General features: G+C 47.6%; 1 protein-coding gene across 1 annotated transcript in view; it reads right to left on the bottom strand.

Moving 5' to 3' along the window:
- The window catches only part of RPS6KB1 (ribosomal protein S6 kinase B1), a 176,001-nt gene that overhangs the window by 10,062 nt on the left and 139,557 nt on the right, over positions 1-26,382 (bottom strand). Inside the window, exons 10-14 of the mRNA XM_075336232.1 lie at positions 16,754-16,861; positions 7,974-8,036; positions 6,360-6,437; positions 5,555-5,662; positions 5,017-5,129 (exon numbers count right to left, since the gene is read on the bottom strand). Coding sequence (XP_075192347.1) covers positions 5,017-5,129; positions 5,555-5,662; positions 6,360-6,437; positions 7,974-8,036; positions 16,754-16,861 — 470 coding nt within the window. The remainder of the gene's footprint in view (positions 1-5,016; positions 5,130-5,554; positions 5,663-6,359; positions 6,438-7,973; positions 8,037-16,753; positions 16,862-26,382) is intronic.

Below are 26,382 nucleotides of genomic sequence, written 5' to 3'. Positions count from 1 at the left end.
TGGAGGAACGAAAGGAACGAAACCTCGACTGATTCCTACCCTGGACAGGTTTCCTGGTTTTGGTTTGTGGCATGGAAGTACTCTACCCGCCAGTAGCTTCCTTAATAATTTCATCCAGCTGTTCACCGATCAGCCGGGACCCAGCAAAAGGGAGTCCAGCAAGGTACTTCTTTGAAGAAGCATCTGCCTTCCACTCTCGAAGCCACAAGATCCTGCGGATAGCGAGGGAAGTAGCCGAAGCCAACGCAGTGCGGTGAGAAGCCTCCAGCATGGCAGACATGGCATAGGATGAAAAAGCTGAAGCTTGGAAAGTTAAGGTAACCATTTCGGGCATAGATTCCCTGGCGAGGGAATGCATCTCCTCTAGAGAAGCAGAGATGGCTTTGAGAGCCCACACTGCTGCAAAAGTTGGGGAGAACGAGGCCCCTGCCGCCTCATATACAGATTTGGCCAGAAGGTCAACCTGGCGGTCAGTGGAATCCTTAAGAGAGGTGCCATCAGCCACTGATACAACGGTCCGGGCTGAGAGTCTAGACACCGGGGGGTCTACCTTTGGTGAATGAGCCCACTCCTTGACCACCTCAGGTGGAAAGGGAAAACGGTCATCAGAACCACGCTTTGGGAAGCGTTTGTCAGGACAGGCCCTAGGCTTGGTCACAGCGGCCTGAAAACTGGAGTGGTTAAAGAACACACTCTTTGTCCTCTTAGGCGAGGTAAACTGGTGCTTTTCTGCCAGAGAGGGTTGCTCCTCTGATACTGGCGGATTGAGATCCAGTACTGAATTAATGGACACAATCAAATCACTAACATCTGAGTCACTTTCGGACAGATCAATGGGGCACATGGAGTTAGCCTCCGAGCCCCCTGTAAAGGCATCCTCCTCGTCCAGCGAGTCAGCTTCTGAAAAAGAGCCGCGGGATGAGGAAGGAGAGGGAGCCATGCGTCTCCTCTTAGGAGGACGGGGTCTGGGACCAGATGATGAATCCTCTGTGAGCTCCGGTCCTGAGAGAGCCTTAGCAGCAGAGACACCCTGTGAAGGGGGCTGATGCATGTTCAGCAAAGTCCTGGACAGCTGTCCCATGGAGTCGGCAAAAGACTGGGAGATAGACCTAGATAAGGATTCTACCCAAGCCGGCGGTTCAGCCACAGGAGCCGGAGCAGCCGGAGAGACCACTGGGGGTGCGATTCCAGGCTGAGGCATCGTCAGGTTAGAGCAGGCATCACAATGTGGATAGGTGCTCGGTTCAGGCAGTAGGAGCTTACATGCAGCGCATACTGAATACAGCTTTGGAGCCTTGCTCCTCGTGTGAGACATGCTGCTGGAGTGGGGGCTGCGAGAGAATGACCCCCAGAGAGTATATACAGAGGTCCACAACCAGAGGTTGTGGCTTACCAGACCGCTGGAGCGGTGTTGTGTGCCCTCCAGATCCCGAAGCCCGGACCCCCAAGCACCTCAGCAGGGATGCTGCAGACCAGTGCTGATCGCAGGGAAAAACGCTGAGAAAATGGCCGCCGGAGCGAAGAGAGGGGGCGGGACTCACTCTGGGAGCGGGATCTGGAGGGCCATAGAGACTTACAGGGGAGGAGACATGTACCCAGTGAGGAGTGTCCCTCCCCTGTGCAGAACGGCCGCTGGGCGGAGCCGCGCTGTCCCTCTGCATGAATGACATGCGAGGGCAGTGAAACCAAAAGTAGGCCTCCGGCGAAGTCGGGGCCTAAATTTGAGCGGTGCGGCCGGCGCGCAGGCACCATCGGCGCGGTTCTCAGGCGACAGCCAGAGAACCCGCCGGAAATGTCATAAAACTCACTCAGCACATTCTCCCACAACAATAAAGTACAGGGACCCCCAATATATAAACGTCTCAGGTACTTAGCTTGCTGAGACGCAGGGTTCCAAGTCCCTGGGGATGAGTGCTCCGGTCCAGCAGGATCCTGAAGGGCTGCGGATGGAGACCGGTCTCCTGCCAAGCATGGAGAACCGTGCTGGCTCCCACTTCAAGCCAGAGCCCAGGAGGGATGGTGAAGGAGTACGGCATGTAAGGCTCCAGCCTTGTAATCAACCTTAACAGCACCGCCGACACAGTGGGGTGAGAAGGGACATGCCGGGGGTCCAGGCTTGGACCCGCTTTTCTTCAAACTCTTTCCATAAATCAAAAATCAGATGAGAATGCATGTGTGGATGTATGCCTCCTGAACACAAAGCGATAAACTGGCTGGATCTGGTTCTCCAGGGGGTGTATAAGCTCAGAGGGAGGAGCTACACTTTTGAGTGTAGTACTTTGTGTGTCCTCCGGAGGCAGAAGCTATACACCCAATGTCTGGGTCTCCCATAGGAACGATAAAGAAAGGTATTTATGGACTTGTTTTTAAAATGGCTACATGCACATATAAATAATTTGGCGGATAAATCCTAGTCACAGACTATAATTGTGTATGCAGTTTTTATAGTGTAATCTGGTGACAGATCTGCTTGTAGCAGATATGATGTACAGTCAAGTCATACTCCGGCTCCCTGACTTTGCTGTGGGCTCAGAAACTGGGAAAAAAAAATGCTGTGTCGGTAAGGGGTTTAAGAGAACCTTTCACCACATTTTTCATATTGAACTGGCACACGGTCTAATAATAGCACAGAGGAATAAAACTTTTTTTTTTTCAATTTTGCCTCTACCGTAGGTTGCAGAGATACTAGCAATGTATGTATTTAGCATCTAATGAGTTAATATTTTAAAATTTTAAATGAGTATTAGATAGTTTTTACTGGGGGAGTGTACCTCTCCCTGTATGATGAGGACTAATCATAAGCAAGCAACAATGCTCAAAAGAAAGAACATGCTATCACCATATCTTAAAGCAAATTTTTCAGTTAAGATGTATGATGGACAACCCTGATCTCCTTGTCTAACCTCCTGCATGATAAGCAAGCATAGATAGCTAAGGTCCTTGTGGGGGAGGGGCACCACAACTGATTTTAACTGTGTCACATTACTAACAATCAGCTCTCCTCTTCTCAAAGCACTATCACCTCTGCTGTACTGCTCCTCCCCAGCACAGTGTGTCCAAATATGTCTCAGAAATCCCTCTGTCTGTTGTGTTCATAGTAACTTACGCTGCAGTGAGATCAAAGTAAAGTTTCATTACAGCTCACACAGGAGTAGTCCAGAACAGGTAAGCTGCTCCTGTGTGGGATGCAATGACAGCCTGAACTCACTGCAAAGCAAGTTTAAAGGGAACCTGTCACCACTTTTTTGGACTATAAGCTGCGGCCACCACCACCGGGTTCTTATATACAGCATTCTAACATGCCGTATATAAGAGCCCAGGCCACTGTGAGAACGTAAACATTTTATAATACTTACCTATTTTGCCACAGCAGCCTGGGCTCTTATATACAGCATGTTAGAATGCTGTATATAAGAGCCCAGTGGTGGTGGCCACAGCTTATAGTCCAAAAAAGTGGTGACAGGTTCCCTTTAAGTTGCCTAAGCACCGCAGACATAAGTGCGAATACATCTCACACTGAGAAACCCACTCTAAGCTATGCTGACACATGTTTCTATTTCCTTTGAGTATTGCTACTTGCTTATGATTGCTCCGCAGCGTACAGGTGGAAGAAGTTAAAATCTCCAGTGAAAGCTGCCAGAAACTCCCACTTGGACTTAAAAAAAAAAAGTTTACACCTGTCTGCAGACAGTATTACATCATGTGTAGACTTCAACATGGAAAAATTGGTGAAAGGTCACCCTCTAAAAAAAACAAAAAAAACAAACCCCAAACATTTCAAAGTCCTGTTTCTAGATCATGATCTAATTGGCAACATGCACACTAGTAACGAGCACAGATTGTGTACACATAGTATTGGGCAAATTACACACTGTGTTTGTGTGCTTAGCTGTGCGTATCAGCCAGAAAAAGCTCCAGACATATACTTTAACATTCTCTATGCACCAGACGAGCTAAAAAAGTGTCCCTTTGACTCCCTTTAATTGGTATGTGTCTACACACAATTTATCTGCACCTTCCAATAGAGGCAGCCACTGAAAAATATGCAATGGGTCCTAATGGCAGTCAGATAGCATGGCATCATCTAGATTGTCAACCAAAACCTCATGAACATGCACATCTGTCACTGGCCACAAATGCAGTGTGCACTTGGCTTTATATCTGTGCATTTATAAGAAGCAGATTTAGGGTACAGTCACACTTTAGCGACGCTCCAACGATCCCACCAGCGATTTGACCTGGTCAGGATCGCTGGTGCGTCGCTACATGGTCGCTGGTGAGCTGTCAATCAGGCAGATCTCACAAGCCCCCAGTGACGCGTGGAAGCGATGCTGCGCTTGGTAACTAAGGTAAATATCGGGTAACCAAGCACTTGGTTACCCGATATTTACCTTGGTTACCAGCGCACACTGCTTAGCGCTGGCTCCCTGCACTCCTAGCCAGAGTACACATTGGGTTAATAAGCAAACCGCTTTGCTTATTTACCCGATGTGTACTCTGGCTACGTGTGCAGGGAGCCAGCACTGGCAGCGTGAGAGCAGTGGACACTAGTAACCAAGGTAAATATCGGGTAATCAAGCAAATCACTTCGCTTGGTTACTTGATATTTACCTTGGTTACAGCTTACCGCAGGCTGCCAGACGCCGCCTCCCTGCACAATTCAGATCGTTGCTCTCTCGCTGTCTCACACAGCGATGTGTGCTTCACAGCGGGAGAATAACGTCAAAAAAATGAACCAGCACTGTGTGTAACGAGCAGCGATCTCACAGCACGGGCCAGATCGCTGCTCAGTGTCACACACAGCGAGATCGCTAATGAGGTCACTGGTGCGTCACAAAAACCGTGACTCAGCAGCGATCTCGCTATGTGAGAAGTACCCCTTACTAAAGCTGTCATTTTTCCTGTTACCCAAGGAAATCCTTTTAGGTGATACAGGATGGTAATCTGAAATGAGGGCCTTGGTTAAGACTAAATTAACTAATGAGCAAGAGATACTAGAACAAAAAAACAAATTACCTCACAGGTGTCCTTGGGCTTCCAATGAATCGACGAGGAGACCGAATTTTTGGTTCAAAAGAAAACTTCTCTTTTACACTTTCAAGTACAGAAGGAGCCACATAGGTAAATCCCTGGGGTTTACAACCAGATGGTTATCAGACATGTAAACAGATACTCTGTCTTTTTTTTCTTATAAATTGATGTGTTAACTAAAAATTACAAATGCACACGGGGCCAGGAGTATATATTTTATGTTGTGCAAGCCAATGCTACGTATAGTGTGTAAGCTGCAGGTTCAAAATCATGAAAGGCCTACTGGAGAGACAGAGTAAAGAAGGGTCAGCAAACTAATCAATCTAGCTAAAAACATTTACATACATAACTGGGAAAGAAATGAGCAATTTTAAAGCTTAAGATTCTTCAGAAAGTGTTCTAATCAAAAATGCCTTGTATTCTAAAGCTTGGGTGAAATAATTTACTTTCAAAATGTTGGGGTAACAGGGTGGGGGGAAATATTGCTCAAGACAAAACGAGCCATTCACAAGGGTTAACTTACCAAAAATACTTGGTTGGCACTTTCACTGAGAGTGGCGTCATCTGGACTGTCTACAGGGGTCTGCCGTGTAAACTTTGAATCAAACTGGCTCACATCTTCCTCAGATTGCTTTACAGAAAAAAAAAGCATGTACATAAGGAACAGACGGCACTAATGCAATCTAAAGATTGACATTCTGCCCTTGCCAATCTTGGTTTTTTTTCCCCTTTACAGCATGTATTGGTCCGGTTAAATCAATATTATATAGACAGATTGGACTTTTACGAACGCCCCAATACCAACCAAATATGCATTTTTAATAGGAGGGGAATAGAGGGCGATTCGAATTTCATAAATCTAAAAACGTTGCTGTCTTTGTACTTTATTTTTAGTCCCCATGAAAGACTGCAACCTGTGTTCTACATACTGGAATATAACTGTATTGAAGTATATGGAGAAAGTGATGTTCTCCTATAAAGCCTGTGCTTCACAGGAGGACAACCATGGCAGCCAAAAAGCCATCAGCACCCGGTATTAGCGTAATTTAACTGTTGCCGTTTAACTATTGAAATGCCATTATCAAAGCAAGCTCTAGACATTGCTGTTACAAAGGCCCAATGCATAACTCAACTGGCATCTGCTGGGTATAGTTTGGTCTCATCTCCTGACCCTTCTACATAAACGACAACCCAACAGAGGATGAAATATGTCCTTTGTTGGGAAAGGTTATATTCATTGGTACACAGTTAAGCATTTTGCATTATTTATATACAGAAACTATTTGTCTTCATAAATATTTAAATAAAACCCTTTATTTACAACTTACCAAGAGTGGTTTAAAGGGAGGTTCCACCTTTCGCGCCAAGAGATCTTCCCAATTAATGTGTCTGAAAAATGGATGAGCCTAAAACAAAAATGTAGACATTAAAAGGGAATGTATATTTTTAGCAACTTTTCTAATCTGTTTATCTTTATTATGGTTTTAGGTTATTAATAGTAAGCATTCTGCACACAAATTGGTTCATCCTACTTTCCCAGGCTTCTCTTAAAGGAAACCTGTCAAGTCCCTTATGTGTTCTAACCTGCAAGCAGGATGATATGTGGCCTAGAAACCCCTTCCTACCCATCCCTGTGTTGTAATATTGTGTCATATGAATGTATAAAAAAAAAAAGTTTTATAACTTACATGTTCCCTATTTCACTGATCAGACACTAGACCCCAGGGCGTCGCTTCGCCCCGTGGGAGTTTGCATGTCTTCTGTGGTATCACGTCCCTGTAGATGTGATACCAAGGATTTACATGAACGACGTCACCGTCAGCTCCTGGAGATCCCGTGCATACGCACTTACCATTCGCACAGCCCTGGTAAATACAAAAAAAACAATTGTTTTTTTGTATTTACCATGTTCACTATGTGGTAAAAGTGACCTGGCAGTATGATTCCCCAGGCCAGTAAAAGTTTGTAGATACCAAATGTATAGTTTTTTTTTTTTAATATAAAATTGGTGAAAAGAAATTTTTATTAAAAAAAAAAAAAAAAGGTGCTTTTGTTGTCATTTTTTAAGAACTGTACCATTCTCATTTTTTGGGACCTGGGGCTGTGTGAAAGCTTGGTTTTCGTGCCCTGAGCTGTTGATTTTACAAATACCATTTTTGGGTAGATGAAATGTTTTGATTGTCTCTTATTGCAATGTTACAGTGGTAAAGAAAAAAAAATATAATTCTGGGATTTTTTTTCCCCCATTCTGCTGTTGACCGATCAGATTAATTTATTTTATATTTTGATAGATCAGAAATTTCTGAATGCAACAATACCAAATATGAGTATCTATTGTTTTAATTTTCAATGAGGCAAAAGGGGGGTGATTTGAACTTTTTTTTGGGGGTGGGGGGGGGAGTGGGGTTCAAATTTAACAACTTTTTTCTCTTCACGTTTTTTTTTTTGGGACTTGAAGCTGCGATCATCTGATTGCTTGTGCTATACAGAGTAGGGTATCAGTACTGGGCCACCGATGGGAGTGGGGAATGATGCACTCCATGCCGGCTAAAGTGTTAAGTCTCACTGGACAGCGGGAATTAACAGCGGCAGGTGGAACTACAATCCACCCGCCACTGTTTGAGGCACATATCAGCTGACAGAAGCAGGGAAAGATGCGGGCTCAACGTGCGAGCCCGTATGAAAGTCACATGACCTGTGACGTACTAGTATATCATAAGTCGTGAAGGGGTTAAAAACACAGACTTTCAGGCTTTTGAAAAATAAGGGTAAATGAAGCATGTGTCCGGGAAAGAGCAATACTCCTCTATAATATATACACAATTTACAGGGTCAGCTATACACCTTACAATTCTGAAAAGGTATGCTCATTGACCAAAATTCAATTGCAGTCTCTCTTTTCAGAGCCCTTTAGTAGTAAAACAAATTTTTTTTTTTTTCACCTGGACATCTCCAGCATCACCAATACCAGCTCCAAGGCGTGAGGCAGCGTTTCTTTTTAGCAGCTTCCAGAAAAGGAAAAGAGCACAATTATGTCAGGAAGATCGCGAGTGATAATAGAGAAACCGCTGATATCAGCTGTGTAACTTTTCAGATATCATGGCTAGTATTGCAAGCAGCAACTAAAGACTAGGGACGAGTCAAGGTTTTGGTAAGAAGTATGCAACCTTTATTTAACATGGTAAGATGTTTGTAAGAAAAAATGGCAACGGTGTTTGAAGATGCCCTTATTTAATAAATGATGCGCATCTATAGATGTTACCATTAAACTACAACTTGTTACACAAACTTTTATATATAGATACGGCAAAACACAAAATCTCGGAAAGCAGTGATAAAAATAAATAAATAAAAAAAAAATCTACAATAAATTGCGTGGCCCAGAAAGTCTGTAATAGACCTGTCCTTAAAGAAACACTCGTTTTTTATTCCCTATACCGATCTAAATGAGTATGTAATGTAGTGTAATAATACACTCACTAATCGCTCTCCCCGTGCTGCTCCAGCCGCATTCTCACTCATTGGAATCCTGCCTGGCTAGATAACACTCTGCTTTATGTGAGAGCCGGAAGTCACCTTTGCAATGTACGCCATTAAAGGGACAGTATTGCGTTTTTTTATTTTTGTATTAAAAATAGTGATTCTGAAACCAAGTATTTCTAATACAAAATGAAAATCGTAGCTTATTTACTTTTTCTGCTATTCTAATTTTACTGTATGCACTGGGGGCCATGTTGGATTTGCGGTGTGTGTAACGACAGTTACACACTCCTTTATGGCAGCCCCTGTGCATAGAGAATAGTGGTCGCTATCCGACCCTATGTGTAGCATTACAGTGGGCGTATGCTGTGACCTGGATGCGCCCCCTGGGCTGTCCAGATCACAGCAGAGGGAGGAGTTCAGCCGCCATCATCGTGGAGCTCACAGCGTATGCTGTTTGCTCCACTTCACCCCTGTCAACCGCCGGGATGTGTGAGTACAGGCCGCCTCCCCTCCCCTGCCCCCGTTACCGATGACACCGCCTCCCTCCGCTCTCCCCAGCCCCCGCTACTGCTACCGCTAGTGCCGCCCCTCGCCGTTCCCGTCTCCGCTGACACCCCATCCCTTCGCTCTCCTCAGCCCCCGCTAGTGCCGCCCCTCCCCCTCGCCGTTCCCGTCTCCGCTGACACCCCATCCCTTCGCTCTCCTCAGCCCCCGCTAGTGCCGCCCCTCCCCCTCGCCGTTCCCGTCTCCGATGACACTTCCTCCCTCCGCTCTCCCCAGCCACCGCTCTGCTCGCCGCTGCTGTGTATGTGTGTGCCCTTGCCCCACTGCATGCGAGTACCGCTGCTGATGCTGTCTGCACGGCTGTGTATTATCCTCTCCTGTTTGATACTATCTGCTGAGCCGTGTATCTAATCCTCTCTTGGGTGATACACAGCTCAGCAGACCGCATCACCCAGGACAGGATTAGATACACGGCCGTGCACACAGCATCACCCAGGACAGGATTAGATACACAGCTCATCAGACAGTATCTAATCCTGTCCTGGGTGATGCTGTCTGCTGAGCTGTGTATCTAATTCTGTCCTGGGTGATGCTGTGTGCACGGCCGTGTATCTAATCCTCTCCTGGGTGATGCGGTCTGCACGGCCGTGTATCTAATCCTCTCCTGGGTGATGCTGTGTGCACGGCCGTGTATCTAATCCTCTCCTGGGTGATGCTGTGTGCACGGCCGTGTATCTAATCCTGTCCTGGGTGATGCTGTGTGCACGGCCGTGTATCTAATCCTGTCCTGGGTGATGCGGTCTGCACGGCCGTGTATCTAATCCTGTCCTGGTTGATGCGGTCTGCACGGCCGTGTATCTAATCCTCTCCTGGGTGATGCTGTGTGCACGGCCGTGTATCTAATCCTGTCCTGGGTGATGCTGTGTGCACGGCCGTGTATCTAATCCTGTCCTGGGTGATGCGGTCTGCACGGCCGTGTATCTAATCCTGTCCTGGGTGATGCTGTGTGCACGGCCGTGTATCTAATCCTGTCCTGGTTGATGCGGTCTGCACGGCCGTGTATCTAATCCTAGCCTGTGTGATACTGTCTGCTGAGCCGTGTATCTAATCCTAGCCTGTGTGATATTGTCTGCTGAGTCGTGTATCTAATCCTAGCCTGGGTGATACTGTCTGCTGAGCCGTGTATCTAATTCTAGCCTGTGTGATACTGTCTGCTGAGCCGTGTATCTAATCCTCTCCTGTGTGATACTGTCTGCTGAGCTGTGTATCTAATCCTCTCCTGTGTGATACAGTCTGCTGAGCCGTGTATCTAATCCTAGCCTGGGTGATACTCCTGCTGTCCTTGGTGACACACTAGACATTTCTGGTAACCAACAAAATGGCTGTGCATTGTGTCCCTACATGTCATTCTCAGTTATCCTTTGTAAACACTCAGATTGGGAGGTGGAGGCATGCCACCACACACAGGAGAGCAGACTCCGCCCACTTTACTGCAAGCTGTAACGTGAGCTTTTTCCTACAGTGGGATTTCTGTAAAATTTCAGAAGCTGCTCCCCCTAGTCTTTAACAGTGGAAAATATTAAACTTTTTAATTTTTTTTTTTACATTTTGCTCAATTAAAAAAAGAAAATAATATTTAAACAAAACATTAAAATATTACTTTACATTTTTTCAGGTATTTAATTTTTTTTTTTTTCTGACGATACAGTCCCTTTAAGCATGAGTAGGAGACGCCATAGGCTTAACATTGTAACAACAACTTCTGTCTCACACATAAATCCCAGTGTGATCCAGCGACATTTCAGTCTCATGAGTGGAAAGAGGACTGGAACAATGTTAGACACAAGGAAAAACGGCAATCAAAGAATTTTATTGTGCTAGAATGATATACATATTTAGACTGGTTAAGGGAATAAAACAATTCTTGGAAGAGCTAGTTTAAAGGGTAAAGGTAGTTTAAAATAAACATTGACATTTTAATTAATGGCTGAACATGTGGCCTTGAGAGAAAGCAAAGCTGAGCGGAAACAAATGTTCATTCTGCACTTCTGCCATATCATTCTAGATTACATTGCTCAGACCTCAATGGCACAGCTGAGAGAACTCTTTTAGGGTAAGTTCACACAGTGCGTTTTTCGCGGCGTTTTTCGGGTGCGTTTTTGGCCTCAAAACTGCATGACTTTGCTTCCCCAGCAAAGTCTATGAGTTTTCATTTTTGCTGTCCACACACAACTTTTTTTTTTAACCCCTTCACGACCATGGACGGATATATCCGTCATGGAGCGTGTCCCGTTAAGCCCCGCCCCCTGTCGCGGGCAGGCAGCGGTCGGCACACATCAGCTGTTTTCAACAGCCGACGTGTGCCTGCTAGCCGCGGGTGGAATTGCTTCCACCCGCGGCCATTAACCCCTTAAATCTTGCTGCCAAAGTCTGGCAGCAAGATCTAAATGCGCGCGGCCATGTTTTTTACTTACCGCCGCCCCCACCGGAAGTCACGTGCGTGATCACGTGACTATCGGTGGTTGCCATCGTCGCACAGGGTCATGTGATGACGCCTGCAGCTATGATGTTTCACTTTCGTTTTCCCTCGGCACGGAACAGAGGGAAAAAGAAAGTGACTGTATCTGCTGTTTACAGCTGTATAGCTGTGATCAGCAGATAGATAATAGCGATCGGATTGCTGATCGCTATAGCCCCCTAGGGGGACTAGTAAAAAAAAAAAAAAAAAAAAAAAAAAAAAGTAAAAAAAAACTTAAAAAATAAAAAAAAAAAAACCTAAAAGTTCAAATCACCCACCTTTCCCCCCATTGAAAATTAAAGGGTTAAAAAATAAATATACACATATTTAGTATCGCCGCGTTCAGAGATGCCCGATCAAAATATAAAATCAATTAATCTGATTGGTAAACGGCGTAGTGGCAAAAAATTCCAGACGCCAAAATTACGTTTTTTGGACGCCGCAAGTTTTATGCAAAATGCAATAACAGGCGATCAAAACGTAGCATCTGTGCAAAAATGGTACAATTAGAAACGTCAGCTCGAGACGCAAAAAATAAGCCGTCACTGAGACATAGATCCCAAAAAATAAGAACGCTACGTGTTTCGGAAAATGGCGCAAAACGTGCGCCACTTTTATTGGCCAAACTTGAATTTTTTTTAACCCCTTAGATACAAGTAAACCTATACATGTTTGGTGTCTACAAACTCGCACCGACCTCAGGCATCACACCGACATCAGTTTTACCATATAGGGAACACCGTGAATAAAACATCCCAAAAACTATTGTGCATCACACTTTTTTTTGCAATTTTTCCGTATTTGGAATTTTTTTGCTGTTTTCCAGTACACCATATGGTAAAACTTATGGTTTCATTTAAAAGTACAACTTGTCCCGCAAAAAAACAAGCCCTCATATGGCAAGATTGACGGAAAAATAAAAAAAGTTACGGCTCTCGGAAGAAGGGGAGCAAAAAACAAAAACGCAAAAATGGAAAGTGCCCCGGGGCTGAAGGGGTTAAGCTGCGTTTTTGAGCTTAAAAAAAAAAAATATGGACATGTCAATTCTTTCCTGCGTTTTCCCCCCATGCAATGCATTGGAAAAACGCAGAGATCAAAAACACAGCAAAACGCAGCCAAAAGACACACCAAATCGCGGCAAAAACGCATGCGTTTTTGCCGCAGGTGCGTTTTTAGCGGCCAAAAACGCACAAAAACGCAGCGTCAAAAAACGCAGCGTGTGCACATAGGCTGGATTTTAAGGGGTGTTTCATCAACAACATTGCGAGCAGTGCAGCGATCTGCTAAGTGATCATACATTTTATTGTGGGAAATGTTGGTGAGCCAGGAGCTTCTATTCCAGCCGCTGCTGTAGGGAAAGTGTAATATTATACGGCTAGCCTTCACAGGAATGGCTGCTTATGTAATACAAGGACAGATCCAGTCAGCAAGAATAGGAGCTGTGCCGCTCTTTCTGCTCTGGCTCATTGATGGAGGCCCTAATTGTTGGATTTCACCTCCAACATCAATACAGGAATGGTCTTTAAAGAGAACCAACCAGCAGGATTTTGCGACATGAACTAAAGGCAATGCCATACAGGCAGTAAGATGCTGAATCCAGGCATACCTGTTTTAGAAAGATCCGATGCTTGGTAGCAGAAATATCTTTAATCAAATTTGCAAAAATGCACTGCACTTTGATTAACGGAAGCAACTGGGCAAGTCTGTGTTTATTCTCCCTGCGGCGGCGTCCTGGCTTGCCCCATTTTCTTTATTTGAATATTGCGCTGCCATTGCTGTTGACAGCGCATGCGCATTGCCACAATAATTCTGTCTTCATTAAAATAGCGCCGGAGTCTACGCACGCACGTACCACGATCTCCGGCGCCATCTTGTTGAAACACTGCGGTGAAGTTCACAAGAGGCATCGGAACTTGCGCTGTTTTTTTTGTTTATATCTGTTCATGCGCCCCTGCCATTCATCGTCTTCACGGCAGTTTAGTCAATAAAATGTGCTGGAAATCGCGGTAGGCACATGCACAGACTCCAGCACCATTTTAATGAAGACAGAATTACTGTGGCAAAGCACACTACCGTATTTTTCGGACCATAAGACGCACTTTTTTCCCCCCCAAATGTTGGGGGAAAGTTGGGGGTGCGACTTATGGTCTGACTGTGGCTGCGGGGAATGAGGTGCTGCGGTGGAGCGGGTCATCGGGGGCACGAGCAGGCTGTAGCAGCCTGCTGTGACCACGTGGGCCCGCTCATTACATATGCACGCCCATCCTCCCGCCCATCTCTCAGCGCAGAAGCCGGCGCTGACAGGTGGGTGGGAGGACGAGCGGGGACGCGCGCATAGTAAAGAGCCGGCCCACATGATCACCCCTGGCAATTACAGCCTGGAGTGATCATATGCGACTGTATTCACTGCTTCCCGCACGTCATTATCAGCGCGAGGTGCAGTGAATCAGTACACTCACCCGTCCCCATGTGTGGAGCCGTCCCCCTGCAGCACGCAATGTCTTCCTGTATGTGCCGGTCAGCTGATCTGTGCTGATCAGCTGACCGGCACAGACATGAAGACATCGCGTGCTGCAGGGGGACGGCTCCACACACACAGGTCAGTGGTGCAGAGAGGAAGATGATCGGCTGCAGGGAGTGAGGAAAAGGTGAGTATAAACGTTCGTTTTTTTTCTCTGTGCTATAGGATACAGGCCATATACCAGGGGCACGATGGGGGCATATAGCAGGATGGGAGTATATGAACAGGATGGGGGGTATATGAACAGGATGGGGGGTATATGAACAGGATGGGGGGTATATGAACAGGATGGGGGGTATATGAGCAGGATGGGAGTATATGAGCAGGATGGATGGGGGGTATATGAACAGGATGGGGGGGTATATGAACAGGATGGGGTATATGAACAGGATGGGAGTATATGAGCAGGATGGGAGTATATGAGCAGGATGGGAGTATATAAGCAGGGTGGGAGTATATGAACAGGATGGGGGAATAGGAGCAGGATGGATGGAGGGTATATCAATAGGATGGGGGTATATGAACAGGATGGGGGTATATGAGCAGGATGTGGGTATATGAGCAGGATGGGGGTATATGAGCAGGATGGGGGTATATGAGCAGGATGGGGGTATATGAGCAGGATGGGGGTATATGAGCAGGATGGGGGTATATGAGCAGGATGGGGGTATATGAGCAGGATGGGGGTATATGAGCAGGATGGGGGTATATGAACAGGATGGGGGTATATGAACAGGATGGGGGTATATGAACAGGATGGGGGTATATGAACAGGATGGGGGTATATGAACAGGATGGGGTATATGAACAGGATGGGAGTATATGAGCAGGATGGGAGTATATGAGCAGGATGGGAGTATATAAGCAGGATGGGAGTATATAAGCAGGGTGGGAGTATATGAACAGGATGGGGGAATAGGAGCAGGATGGATGGAGGGTATATCAATAGGATGGGGGTATATGAACAGGATGGGGGTATATGAGCAGGATGTGGGTATATGAGCAGGATGGGGGTATATGAGCAGGATGGGGGTATATGAGCAGGATGGGGGTATATGAGCAGGATGGGGGTATATGAGCAGGATGGGGGTATATGAGCAGGATGGGGGTATATGAGCAGGATGGGGGTATATGAGCAGGATGGGGGTATATGAGCAGGATGGGGGTATATGAGCAAGATGGGGGTATATGAACAGGATGGGGGGGTATATGAACAGGATGGGGGGGTATATGAACAGGATGGGGGGGTATATGAACAGGATGGGGGGGTATATTAACAGGATGGGGGGGTATATTAACAGGATGGGGGTATAGGAGCAGGATGGGGGTATATGAGCAGGATGGGGGTATATGAGCAGGATGGGGGTATATGAACAGGATGGGGGTATATGAACAGGATGGGGGTATATGAACAGGATGGGGGTATATGAACAGGATGGGGGTATATGAACAGGATGGGGGTATATGAACAGGATGGGGGTATATGAACAGGATGGGGGTATATGAACAGGATGGGGGTATATGAACAGGATGGGGGTATATGAACAGGATGGGGGTATATGAACAGGATGGGGGTATATGAACAGGATGGGGGTATATGAACAGGATGGGGGTATATGAACAGGATGGGGGTATATGAACAGGATGGGGGTATATGAACAGGATGGTGGTATATGAACAGGATGGGGGTATATGAACAGGATGGGGGTATATGAGCAGGATGGGGGTATATGAACAGGATGGGGGTATATGAACAGGATGGGGGTATATGAACAGGATGGGGGTATATGAGCAGGATGGGGGTATATGAGCAGGATGGGGGAATATGAGCAGGATGAATGGAGGGTATATGTGCAGGAGTGCAGGATGGATGGAGGGTATATCAATAGGATGGGGGTATATGAGCAGGATGGGGGTATATGAGCAGGATGATATACAAGGCAGGAGGATCATTACCAGGATAAGTTACCTTAGTAGAGAATTTGGGGACATTACCTCCCATAACAGTGTCAGCAGCAGATCCTCGCCCCATAACAGTGTGTCATGACCACATTTTTTTGCTTAAAGTTTTATTTTCCTATTTTCCTCCTCTAAAACCAGGGTGCGTCTTATAGTCCGGTGCGTCTTATAGTCCGAAAAATACGGTAGTCACCGACAACAGCAATGGCGGTACAGCACGATATTCAAATTAAAAAAAAAAAAAAGGAGGCAAGCCAGGAGCATGCCGGAGAAATAAACACTAAGGAGCCAACCTACAAAGGCCCACCTCCGTTGCATCCATCGAAGTGCAGTGCATTTCAGCAACTTTGATTTACGATATTTGATCACCCAAGAATCGGATCCTTCTACAAACAGGTATGCCTGGATTCAGCATCTTAGTGCCAGTATGGCACTGGCCTTGGCGCATATCACAAAATCTTGGTGGTTGGCTCTCTTTAAATTGTTTTTCAGGGTATTCAAAGAGGTTTCATTTTGTTCAAAAACACCATCAGATATTAAACTGAATAGTAGGGTGGGAAGTCCACATACAAAGCACTTTTTGGATTACAGAATTATTTTCAAACTGTATACATCTTCAAAAATGTCATAAGGCAAAAAAAAAAAAAAAAAACAGAACGAATGCTTGTAAAAAAGATGAGAAGGCGCCCATAATGTGAATTTCAATCAGATGCGGTTGTGGAAATCCAGGTACATACCTTTTTCAGTAAATCCCTGGCTTCTTGGGTGAGGTAGGGGGGCAAGTTAAGTTTACACTTAAGAATTTTGTCAATCGTCTTTTTACGGTTTTCACCAGTAAATGGTGGCTGAAGGAAAAATAAGACATAAAACACTTGTTAAACAAATGCACTACAGAAAAATTGGTTGTGACATTTTAGAAGATTTTGCACACTTCTCTTACAGATAAGACATTCTGCAGCTAAATGGGTACATGACGGATCTCTTCCACGCGTTCTGATAGGAACTACTGTAATGAGGCAGCACACGTCCGCTACACCTCTACTGCACATAGCAAAGCTTTGCGCATGCAATAACAAATGCCATTCAGGCTACCTTAGAATCTACATTTGTTGCGATTCTATCCTATACATGCAATGTCTAATGTAGCATGCTTTGTGCGTACGTTTTAAAACCCCCCAAAATAAACTCAAACACTACAAACCATTGAACAGCACCCCTAAACAGAATTTGGAGATGTCAAGTGCTGTCCCCTTTGAAAGTTGAGGCAAGTGCATCAGGAGAGCAGAGTCTAGTTGTTCTTCAATGGGACCAAAAGTTTTATTTATTTTTTTTTTTTTTATTTCTGCCTCTTCACATTCAGTTGGGGTTGTCCAACTGAATGTGATAGAGCTGTTGGAGATGAGAAAGACAGGACAAGGACAACCATATCCCTTGGTTCACAGAATAATCAGTATTGAACAAGTACATAGAGCGCTAAACAGCTGCTCCTAATTATTAGCACTGCTGTCACAACAATACTCCTCCAACACATCTAGTGTACAACCGCCAATGCCCCCCCCCCCAAAAACCTTTTTAAATTCTCTCGGGCTCTATGTAAATCCTGAGGGTCCAGTCCGAAGGACATTCTTGGTACTGCATCCATCCCTCCTCTCCACTACTCGCAGTCTTCTTGCTTTGATTAAAGTTCATGACTCCTCCTGCATCACCCACGTGACCGGGCTAAATCTAGAGCCTGCGCAGAGCCATTGCTGGCTCAAGCATGCACACTTTGCTCTGCCCTAAGTGCACATGCGCGAGCCGGTAAAGTCTCTGCATAAGCGTTAGATTTCACCCAGCGACATGAATAACAAATGCACACTTAAGTTTTAGTGTCTGCTCATAGTAGGGCAGAACAAAGTGCCCATGGGCGAGCCAGTGATGTCTGCGCAGACGCGTGGTTTCGATTGGTGAGCAGGAGTCATCCAAGTCAATCAAAGCAAGAGGATGGCGATCAACAGCAGAGAGGAAGGATGGGCGCCACATCCAGAGGACGCCCATCAGACCGGACTGTCAGGATTTACACAGAGTGCGGGATAATTTAAAAAGCTTTTTGGGGGTATACAGGGATAGTCAGGGGATCATATGGACCTTAATGGAAAGTAGCACAGGCGCGGCTAAAGGTGCTAGTCTTTGTTCAGACATGAAAAATACTGGTGACAGGTTCCCTTTAACTGCAATTCTAGTGTCAACCTCCTGGTTCCAGCAGCATATAACCTATGATTTTATGTGTCGTCTAGTGGGGCAACCGAGAAAGTTTAGAAGCTCAATAAAATGTAAATAAAAAACAAACCAAGAATGCAACAATTTGGAAATCTCTTATAAACATTTTATTCACAACAGAACACAGATCAGAAGTTGAACGTTCCACATTTTAAAAATAACTTATTTAGAAATTGATGGCAGCAACAAAACTCAATTTTGGGACAGGGCCATGTCTACCATTGCGTAGTATCCCCTCTTAGTACAACAGTCTGTAAATGTCTGGAAAGTGAGATCAATTACTGGAATTTTGGGAGAGGAATGTTGTCCCATTCTTGTCTGATGTAAGATTCCAGATGCTCAACAGTTCTGATTGGATTGTCTTTGCAGGATTTTTTGATTCATAATGTGGCAATGTTTTCTATTCGTGAGAGCAACAGAAACAGGCAAGAAAAAATAAGGTCATAAGCCCATAAATTACAGATTGTATATAGAAAATCTTTACTGATTAAAAATTAAGCACAGATACATGCATAATACAGTAAAAAGGGAAACCTAACCAGCTCGAGAGGATGTATAGTATACATGTCCATCGGCAATCAACTTATATTACATGAATGAATGAATGAATGATGACGTAAATAGGCATACAACAGTGCAAGGTAAGTATTGTAGTGGCAAACTCATTGGGAAGAGTTCTCCTCTGTTGGAATGAGACTTCACATTGGGATGACGAAAGCTCATTGTCGAAGTGCGCGTCGGGACTGGCACCATTCCAGAAGATGACTGTTCCCTATGGGTTTATATATACAACTGGAAAGCATGTGTAAGGTGAAGACAACAATAATTCCAGTGGCTATAGCAACACTTGGAACAGTGACCCGTAGGTTGGAAAAAAAGGGAATTTTGTTTACTTACCATAAATTCCTTTTCTTCTAGCTCCTATTGGGAGACCCAGACAATTGGGTGTATAGCTTCTGCCTCCGGAGGGCACACAAAGTATTACACTTTAAAAAGTGTAACCCCTCCCCTCTGCCTATACACCCTCCCGTGGACCACGGGCTCCTCAGTTTTGGTGCAAAAGCAGAAAGGAGAAAACTTATAAATTGGTCTAGGGTAAATTCAATCCGAAGGATGTTCGGAGAACTGAAGACCATGAACCAAAAGAACAATTCAACATGAACATCATGTGTACACAAAAGAACAACTAGCCCAAAGGGCACAGGGGCGGGTGCTGGGTCTCCCAATAGGAGCTAGAAGAAAAGGAATTTACGGTAAGTAAACAAAATTCCCTTTTTCTTTGTCGCTCCATTGGGAGACCCAGACAATTGGGACGTCCAAGAGCAGTCCCTGGGTTGGTAAAAGAATACCTCAATAAAAAGCCGAAAACTGCCCCCTCTTACAGGTGGGCAACCGCCGCCTGAAGGACTCGCCTACCTAGACTGGCGTCTGCCAAAGCATAGGTATGCACTTGATAGTGTTTCGTGAAAGTGTGCAGACTAGACCACGTAGCTGCCTAACACACCTGCTGAGCCGTAGCCCGGTGCCGCAATGCCCAGGACGCACCTACGGCTCTGGTAGAATGGGCTTTCAGCCCTGAAGGGAGCGGAAGCCCGGAAGTACGGTAGGCCTCGAGAATCGGTTCCTTGATCCACCGAGCCAAGGTTGACTTGGAGGCCTGAGAGCCCTTACGCTGGCCAGCGACAAGGACAAAGAGCGCATCTGAACGGCGCAGAGGCGCTGTGCGAGACACGTAGAACCGGAGCGCTCTCACTAGATCCAAAGAGTGCAAATCCTTTTCACACTGGTGAATTGGATTAGGGCAAAAGGAAGGCAAGGAGATATCCTGATTTAGATGAAAAGGGGATACCACCTTAGGGAGAAATTCCGGGACAGGACGCAGAACCACCTTATCCTGGTGAAAAACCAGGAAGGGGGCTTTGCATGACAGCGCTGCAAGCTCAGACACTCTCCGAAGTGATGTGACTGCCACCAGGAAGGCCACCTTCTGTGAAAGACGTGAGAGAGAGACCTCCCGCAGCGGCTCGAAAGGTGGTTTTTGAAGAGCCGTCAGGACCCTGTTAAGATCCCAGGGTTCCAACGGACGTTTGTAAGGTGGGACCATGTGGCAGACCCCCTGCAGGAACGTGCGGACCTGCGGAAGCCTGGCTAGACGCTTTTGAAAAAACACGGAGAGCGCCGATACTTGGCCCTTGAGAGAGCCGAGGGACAAACCCTTGTCCATTCCAGATTGTAGGAATGAAAGAAAAGTGGGTAAGGCAAACGGCCATGTAGGAAAACCGTTATCAGCGCACCAGGATAGGAAGATTTTCCAAGACCTGTAATAGATCTTGGCGGACGTTGGCTTCCTGGCTTGTCTCATGGTGGCAATGACATCCTGAGATAACCCTGAAGATGCTAGGAGCCAGGACTCAATGGCCACACAGTCAGGTTGAGGGCCACAGAATTCAGATGGAAAAACGGGCCTTGTGACAGCAAGTCTGGGCGGTCTGGAAGTGCCCACGGTTGACCCACCGTGAGATGCCACAGATCCGGATACCACGACCGCCTCGGCCAGTCTGGGGCGACGAGAATGGCGCGACGGCAGTCGGACCTGATCTTGCGTAGTACTCTGGGCAGCATCGCCAGAGGGGGAAACACATAAGGCAGTCGAAACTGCGACCAATCCTGGACTAATGCGTCCGCCGCCAGAGCTCTGTGATCCTGAGACCGTGCCATGAAGGCCGGGACCTTGTTGTTGTGCCGTGACGCCATGAGATCGACGTCCGGCGTTCCCCAGCGGCGGCAGATCTCTCGAAACACGTCTGGGTGCAGAGACCATTCCCCCGCGTCCATGCCCTGACGACTGAGAAAATCTGCTTCCCAGTTTTCTACGCCCGGGATGTGAACAGCGGAGATGGTGGAGCCTGTGGCTTCCACCTACTGCAGAATCCGCCGGACTTCCTGGAAGGCTTGACGACTGCGAGTGCCACCTTGGTGGTTGATGTAGGCGACGGCAGTGGCGTTGTCCGACTGGATACGGATCTGCCTGCCCTCCAGCCACCGATGGAAAGCCAATAGGGCTAGAAATACTGCCCTTATTTCCAGGATATTGATCTGAAGGGACGATTCTATTGGAGTCCAGGTTCCTTGAGCTCTGTGGTGGAGAAAAACCGCTCCCCAACCTGACAGGCTCGCGTCCGTGGTGACCACAGCCCAGGTTGGGGGTAGGAAGGATTTTCCCCGAGACAGAGATGTGGGTAGGAGCCACCACTGAAGTGATGTTTTGGTTGCAAGGGAAAGAGATGTTCTTGTCGAGGGAAGCCGCACTCTTGTCCCATTTGCGAAGAATGTCCCATTGGAGTGGCCGTAGATGGAATTGCGCGAACGGCACTGCCTCCATAGCTGCCACCATCTTCCCCAGGAAGTGCATGAGAATGCATGAGTGGATGTGTGCCTCCTTCCACACAAAGCATAAAACTGAGGAGCCCGTGGTCCACGGGAGGGTGTATAGGCAGAGGGGAGGGGTTACACTTTTTAAAGTGTAATACTTTGTGTGGCCTCCGGAGGCAGAAGCTATACACCCAATTGTCTGGGTCTCCCAATGGAGCGACAACGAAAACGGATTTTTGTGTACTCACCGTAAAATCGTTTTCTCTTAGCCATCACTGGGGGACACAGGACCATGGGGGACACAGGACCATGGACCATGGGTGTTATGCTGCCTATCCATAGGAGGACGCTAAGTAGATGCAAAAGCATAGCTCCTCCTCTGCAGTATACACCCCCTGGCCGGGCCAGGCAACCTCAGTTTTAGTACACAAGCAGTAGGAGAAAAAAAAAAAAACAGTAAAAACTTCTCAACAGAGGAACATGAGGGAAAAAAGGAGTCATAACCAAATAAGGTGCTGAGAGAACCAAGGCCCAACAGGGTGCTGTGTCCCCCAATGATGGATAAGAGAAAACGATTTTACAGAGAGTACACAAAAATCAGTTTTTCTCTGACGCCTCATTGGGGGACACAGGACCATGGGACGTCCTAAAGCAGTCCATGGGTGGGAAAAATAAAAAGACAACGCAACCCAAGGACTAGGAACCAGTCCCAGACAGCCTGGAGCGCCTACTGAGAGAGGTGCTCTACTGCAGTTTGCAGAATTTTCCTACCCAGATTTGCCTCAGCTGAAACCTGGGTATGGACTCTGTAATGCTTTGAAAACGTACGTAGGCTAGACCAGGTCGCAGCCTTACACACCTGTTCCACTGAAGCCTGATGCCGAATGGCCCACGAGGCGCCAACTGCTCGCGTGGAATGAGCCCGCAGCCCACTAGGAATGGGCTTGAGTTGCAAGCGGTAAACTTCCTGGATCGCAGAGCGAATCCAGCGAGCCAGAGTCGCCTTTGAAGCGGCCTGTCCCTTCTTAGGCCCCTCAGGAATGACGAACAAAGAGTCCGTTTTCCTAAAGGGGGCTGTCCTGGATATGTAATATCTGAGGGCTCTGTCGAGGTCTAACGAATGCAGAGACCTTTCCACCCTATGAATTGGGTGTGGAAAAAAAGAAGGCAGAACAATGTCCTCGTTCAAATGAAACGGGGTAGGAACCTTTGGAAGAAAATCCGGAAGGGGGCGTAGAACCACCTTGTCCTGGTGAAAGATCAGAAAAGGCTCGCGGCAAGAGAGTGCTGCCAGCTCCGAAACCCGTCTGATGTACGTAATTGCCACCAGGAATGTTACCTTCCAGGACAGAAGAGCAAGGGAGGATTCCTTGAGAGGTTCAAAGGGAGACCTCTGGAGACCGTCCAGAACGAGATTGAGGTCCCATGGGTCTAGCGGCCATTTGTACGGGGGAACTACATGGGAAACGCCCTGGAGGAAGGTCTTGATTTGCGGTTTTTGAGCCAGGCGGCATTGGTAGAAGATTGAGAGCGCGGAGACTTGCCCTTTAAGGGAACTGAGAGCCAACCCCGCTTGCAAGCCAGACTGTAGAAAGTCGAGAATTCTAGGGATGGCCAGAGGATTAGGCTGGACATTAGTTTCCCTGCACCATGAAAGGAAGATTTTCCACGTACGGTGGTAAATGCGGGATGAAGCAGGCTTTCAGGCGCTGATCATGGTGGAAATAACCGCGGGGGAGAATCCCGCTCTTGTTAATACCCAGGTCTCAATGGCCATGCCGTCAGCTTCAGGGCTCTGGAGTTCTGATGGGAAATGGGCCCTTGGGTCAGCAAGTCTGGCATGTCTGGAAGGCGCCACGGTACGTCTGCGAGCATTTGTACTAATTTGGCGTACCAGGCGCGCCTGGGCCAGTCCGGTGCTATCAGTATCACCAGGACTCCCTCTGCCTTGATCTTCCTGATTACCCGCGGCAGCAGGGGTAGAGGTGGAAATATGTAAGGCAGGCGGAATTTGTGCCAGGAGCAGACTACAGCATCCGCGCCGATGAACTGCGGGTCGCGTGACCTGGCTATGAACACTGGTACCTTTGCGTTCAACCTTGAGGCCATTAGATCCACGTCTGGTGTGCCCCAGCGAGTGCAGATGTGTAATGATTGATTGCTTGATCACCTTTGCTGCAGATGTGTAGAGAAACTTCTGGGTGGAGAGACCATTCTCCGGCGGCCAGGCCTTGGCGACTTAGAAAGTCTGCTGCCCAGTTCTCTACCCCCGGTATGTGTACCGCTGATATCACTGACCCCGTCGATTCGGCCCAGCTGAGGATCTTGTGGGCCTCGAGATAAGCAGCTTTGCTGCGGGTGCCCCCCTGCCGATTGATATAGGCTACAGCTGTCGCATTGTCCGATTGGACTCGAATCTGATGACCCGCTAGCAGAACGCCCTGAACACGAGGAAGATTGCGCGGATTTCCAGGATGTTTATGGGTAGGGAAGACTCCTGGGGCGTCCAACGTCCTTGAGCAGTGTGGTGCCGGTACACTGCTCCCCAGCCTAGGAGGCTGGCGTCCGTGGTCAGAACCAGCCAGTTCACTGGGAGAAAGGATCTGCCCTTCGATAGGGATGAGGACCGAAGCCACCGGCGGAGTGCGTACCTGACTGAAGGCGTCAGGTGAAGATGTCTGTCCAGGGAGAAGGAGCTCTTGTCCCAGGCCGCTAGAAGGGCTAGCTGCAGTGGGCGGAGGTGCAGTTGAGCAAAGGGTACTGCATCCATAGCCGCCACCATCCTGCCGAGCACCTTCATGCTGAATCGATTGGAGTGAGACGGAGGACGTAGAAGGCAGCGTACCGCTCGTTGAAGAGCGATCGCCTTGTACAGGGGGAGATAGATCAAGCCCCGACGGGTGTCCAGGGACATGCCCAGGAACGTGATGGGATCGGGGATGATTTGTCTAGATTCACTAGCCACCCTAAGCGGGATAGGGTGTCCACAGTGATCTGTACGCTGGTTTAGCAGTCGCGGAAGGAGGGGGCCTTGATGAGGAGGTCGTCCAAGTAAGGGAGAACAACTACTCTCCTGGTGTGAATGACGCTCATGGCGGCCGCCATGACTTTGGTGAAGACCCTTGGTGCGGTGGCAAGGCCGAAGGGTAGAACTACGAATTGAAAGTGGGAGTCCTGAACTGCGAAGCGGAGGAACTTTTGGTGATCTGGGGCGATGGGTATCTGCAGGTACGTGTCCTTGATGTCTATGGAAGCGAGGAATTCCCCTTCGACCATGGATGCAATAACAGACCTTAGGGACTCCATTCTGAATCGCCATACGTGCACATGTTTGTTTAGGTGTTTGAGGTCCAGGATGGGTCGAACTGACCCATCCTTTTTGGGGACCACAAAGAGGTTGGAATAAAAACCCCTGAACTTCTCGTCGTCCGGGACAGGTATTATCACTCCTGCTATTTGGAGCGAGTGGATTGCTGACAAAAAAAGCTTCGCGTCGTTTTCGAATCTTTGGGGGGTTTGAGAGAAAGAACCGACTCGGGGGTCGGGTCCGAAAATCTATGTGATAACCGGAAGACACAAGATCTCGCACCCATTTGTCGTCTGAGGCGGCAGCCCAGATGTGATGAAAGAGCAGCAGTCGACCTCCTACAATGAGTGTGTCTTCCGGGGGGGGGGGGGGGGCGAAGGAGTCATGAAAGGGGAAAACGTCGTGGACAAGTCTCCCTAGTCCTGGACTGTTTCGGTCTAGGCTGCCATGACGAAGTGGGTTTCGGGGAGAGCTGAGAAGGTCGGTCCCTGCGTAGTCCGTGGCTGGTGGCGGGGACAGCACGGGATGTCGACCAACCAAATGAGTTCCGAAAGGAGCGGAACGAGGACTGTGGACGTCTGGTGAAGGTCGTCCTGGACTTCAGCTGGGGGAGGGAGGTACTCTTTCCTCCCGTGGCGTCAGAAATGAGCTTGTCCAGATGTTCCCCAAACAATCGGTCTCGAGAAAAGGGAAGGCCCGTGAGAGACTTCTTGGAGGCAGAGTCCGCTCGTCATTGTCGGAGCCAGAGAGCTCTACGGATGGCTATGGTATGTGAGGCGGCAAACGCTGCGCAGGCAGCAGAGTCTATGGTCCTCAGGAAGGAGTAAGTTCTGTGGAGCTTATCTCGGCCAGCAGGGGGCGGGGCTTAGCGCTAAAAGAGCGCCAAAAAGAAGTCAGGGTGCCCCCCTGCTGTCGGTAGCAAAAAACGGCGGGAAGGGAGCTTCTGTGACAGTTTTTCTCCCCCTCCCTCCAGTCAGCACACAGGTTGTCACTGGATTATCTCTGCCAGCTTTACTGCAATCAGAGCATGGAGCTAGAGCAAAAAAACAAAGCAAACAAACAGTGTGAGTTCCTGAGCTGTGGGTCCTCCCCCCACCACCAGTAAATTATCTGTGCAGATTTCTGCAAACAGCAGGATCCAGCGTCGCAGGAGGGGGTACGTGGAGGCAGCACTCCGCGTTCCCGCCCGTTGATGGTATTGGGAAATCGGTCCCAAAAGGAAACTGTCGCCCTCAAAAAATAACAAAACCTTGAAAGACGTGTCTCCTACAGACACTAAGCTACTGCAGAGGAGGAGCTATGCTTTTGCATCTACTTAGTGTCCTCCTATGGATAGGCAGCATAACACCCATTGTCCTGTGTCCCCCAATGAGGCATCAGAGAAAATGGCTGTAACAGATTCCAGGAGCAACATCTGAGTTCTCTGTC

This window comes from Anomaloglossus baeobatrachus, chromosome 2 (genome assembly GCF_048569485.1).
Source record: "Anomaloglossus baeobatrachus isolate aAnoBae1 chromosome 2, aAnoBae1.hap1, whole genome shotgun sequence".
Lineage (NCBI taxonomy): Eukaryota > Metazoa > Chordata > Amphibia > Anura > Aromobatidae > Anomaloglossus > Anomaloglossus baeobatrachus.
Note: the sequence above shows the minus strand (reverse complement) of the source record. Positions and strands in the feature narration are given on the sequence as shown.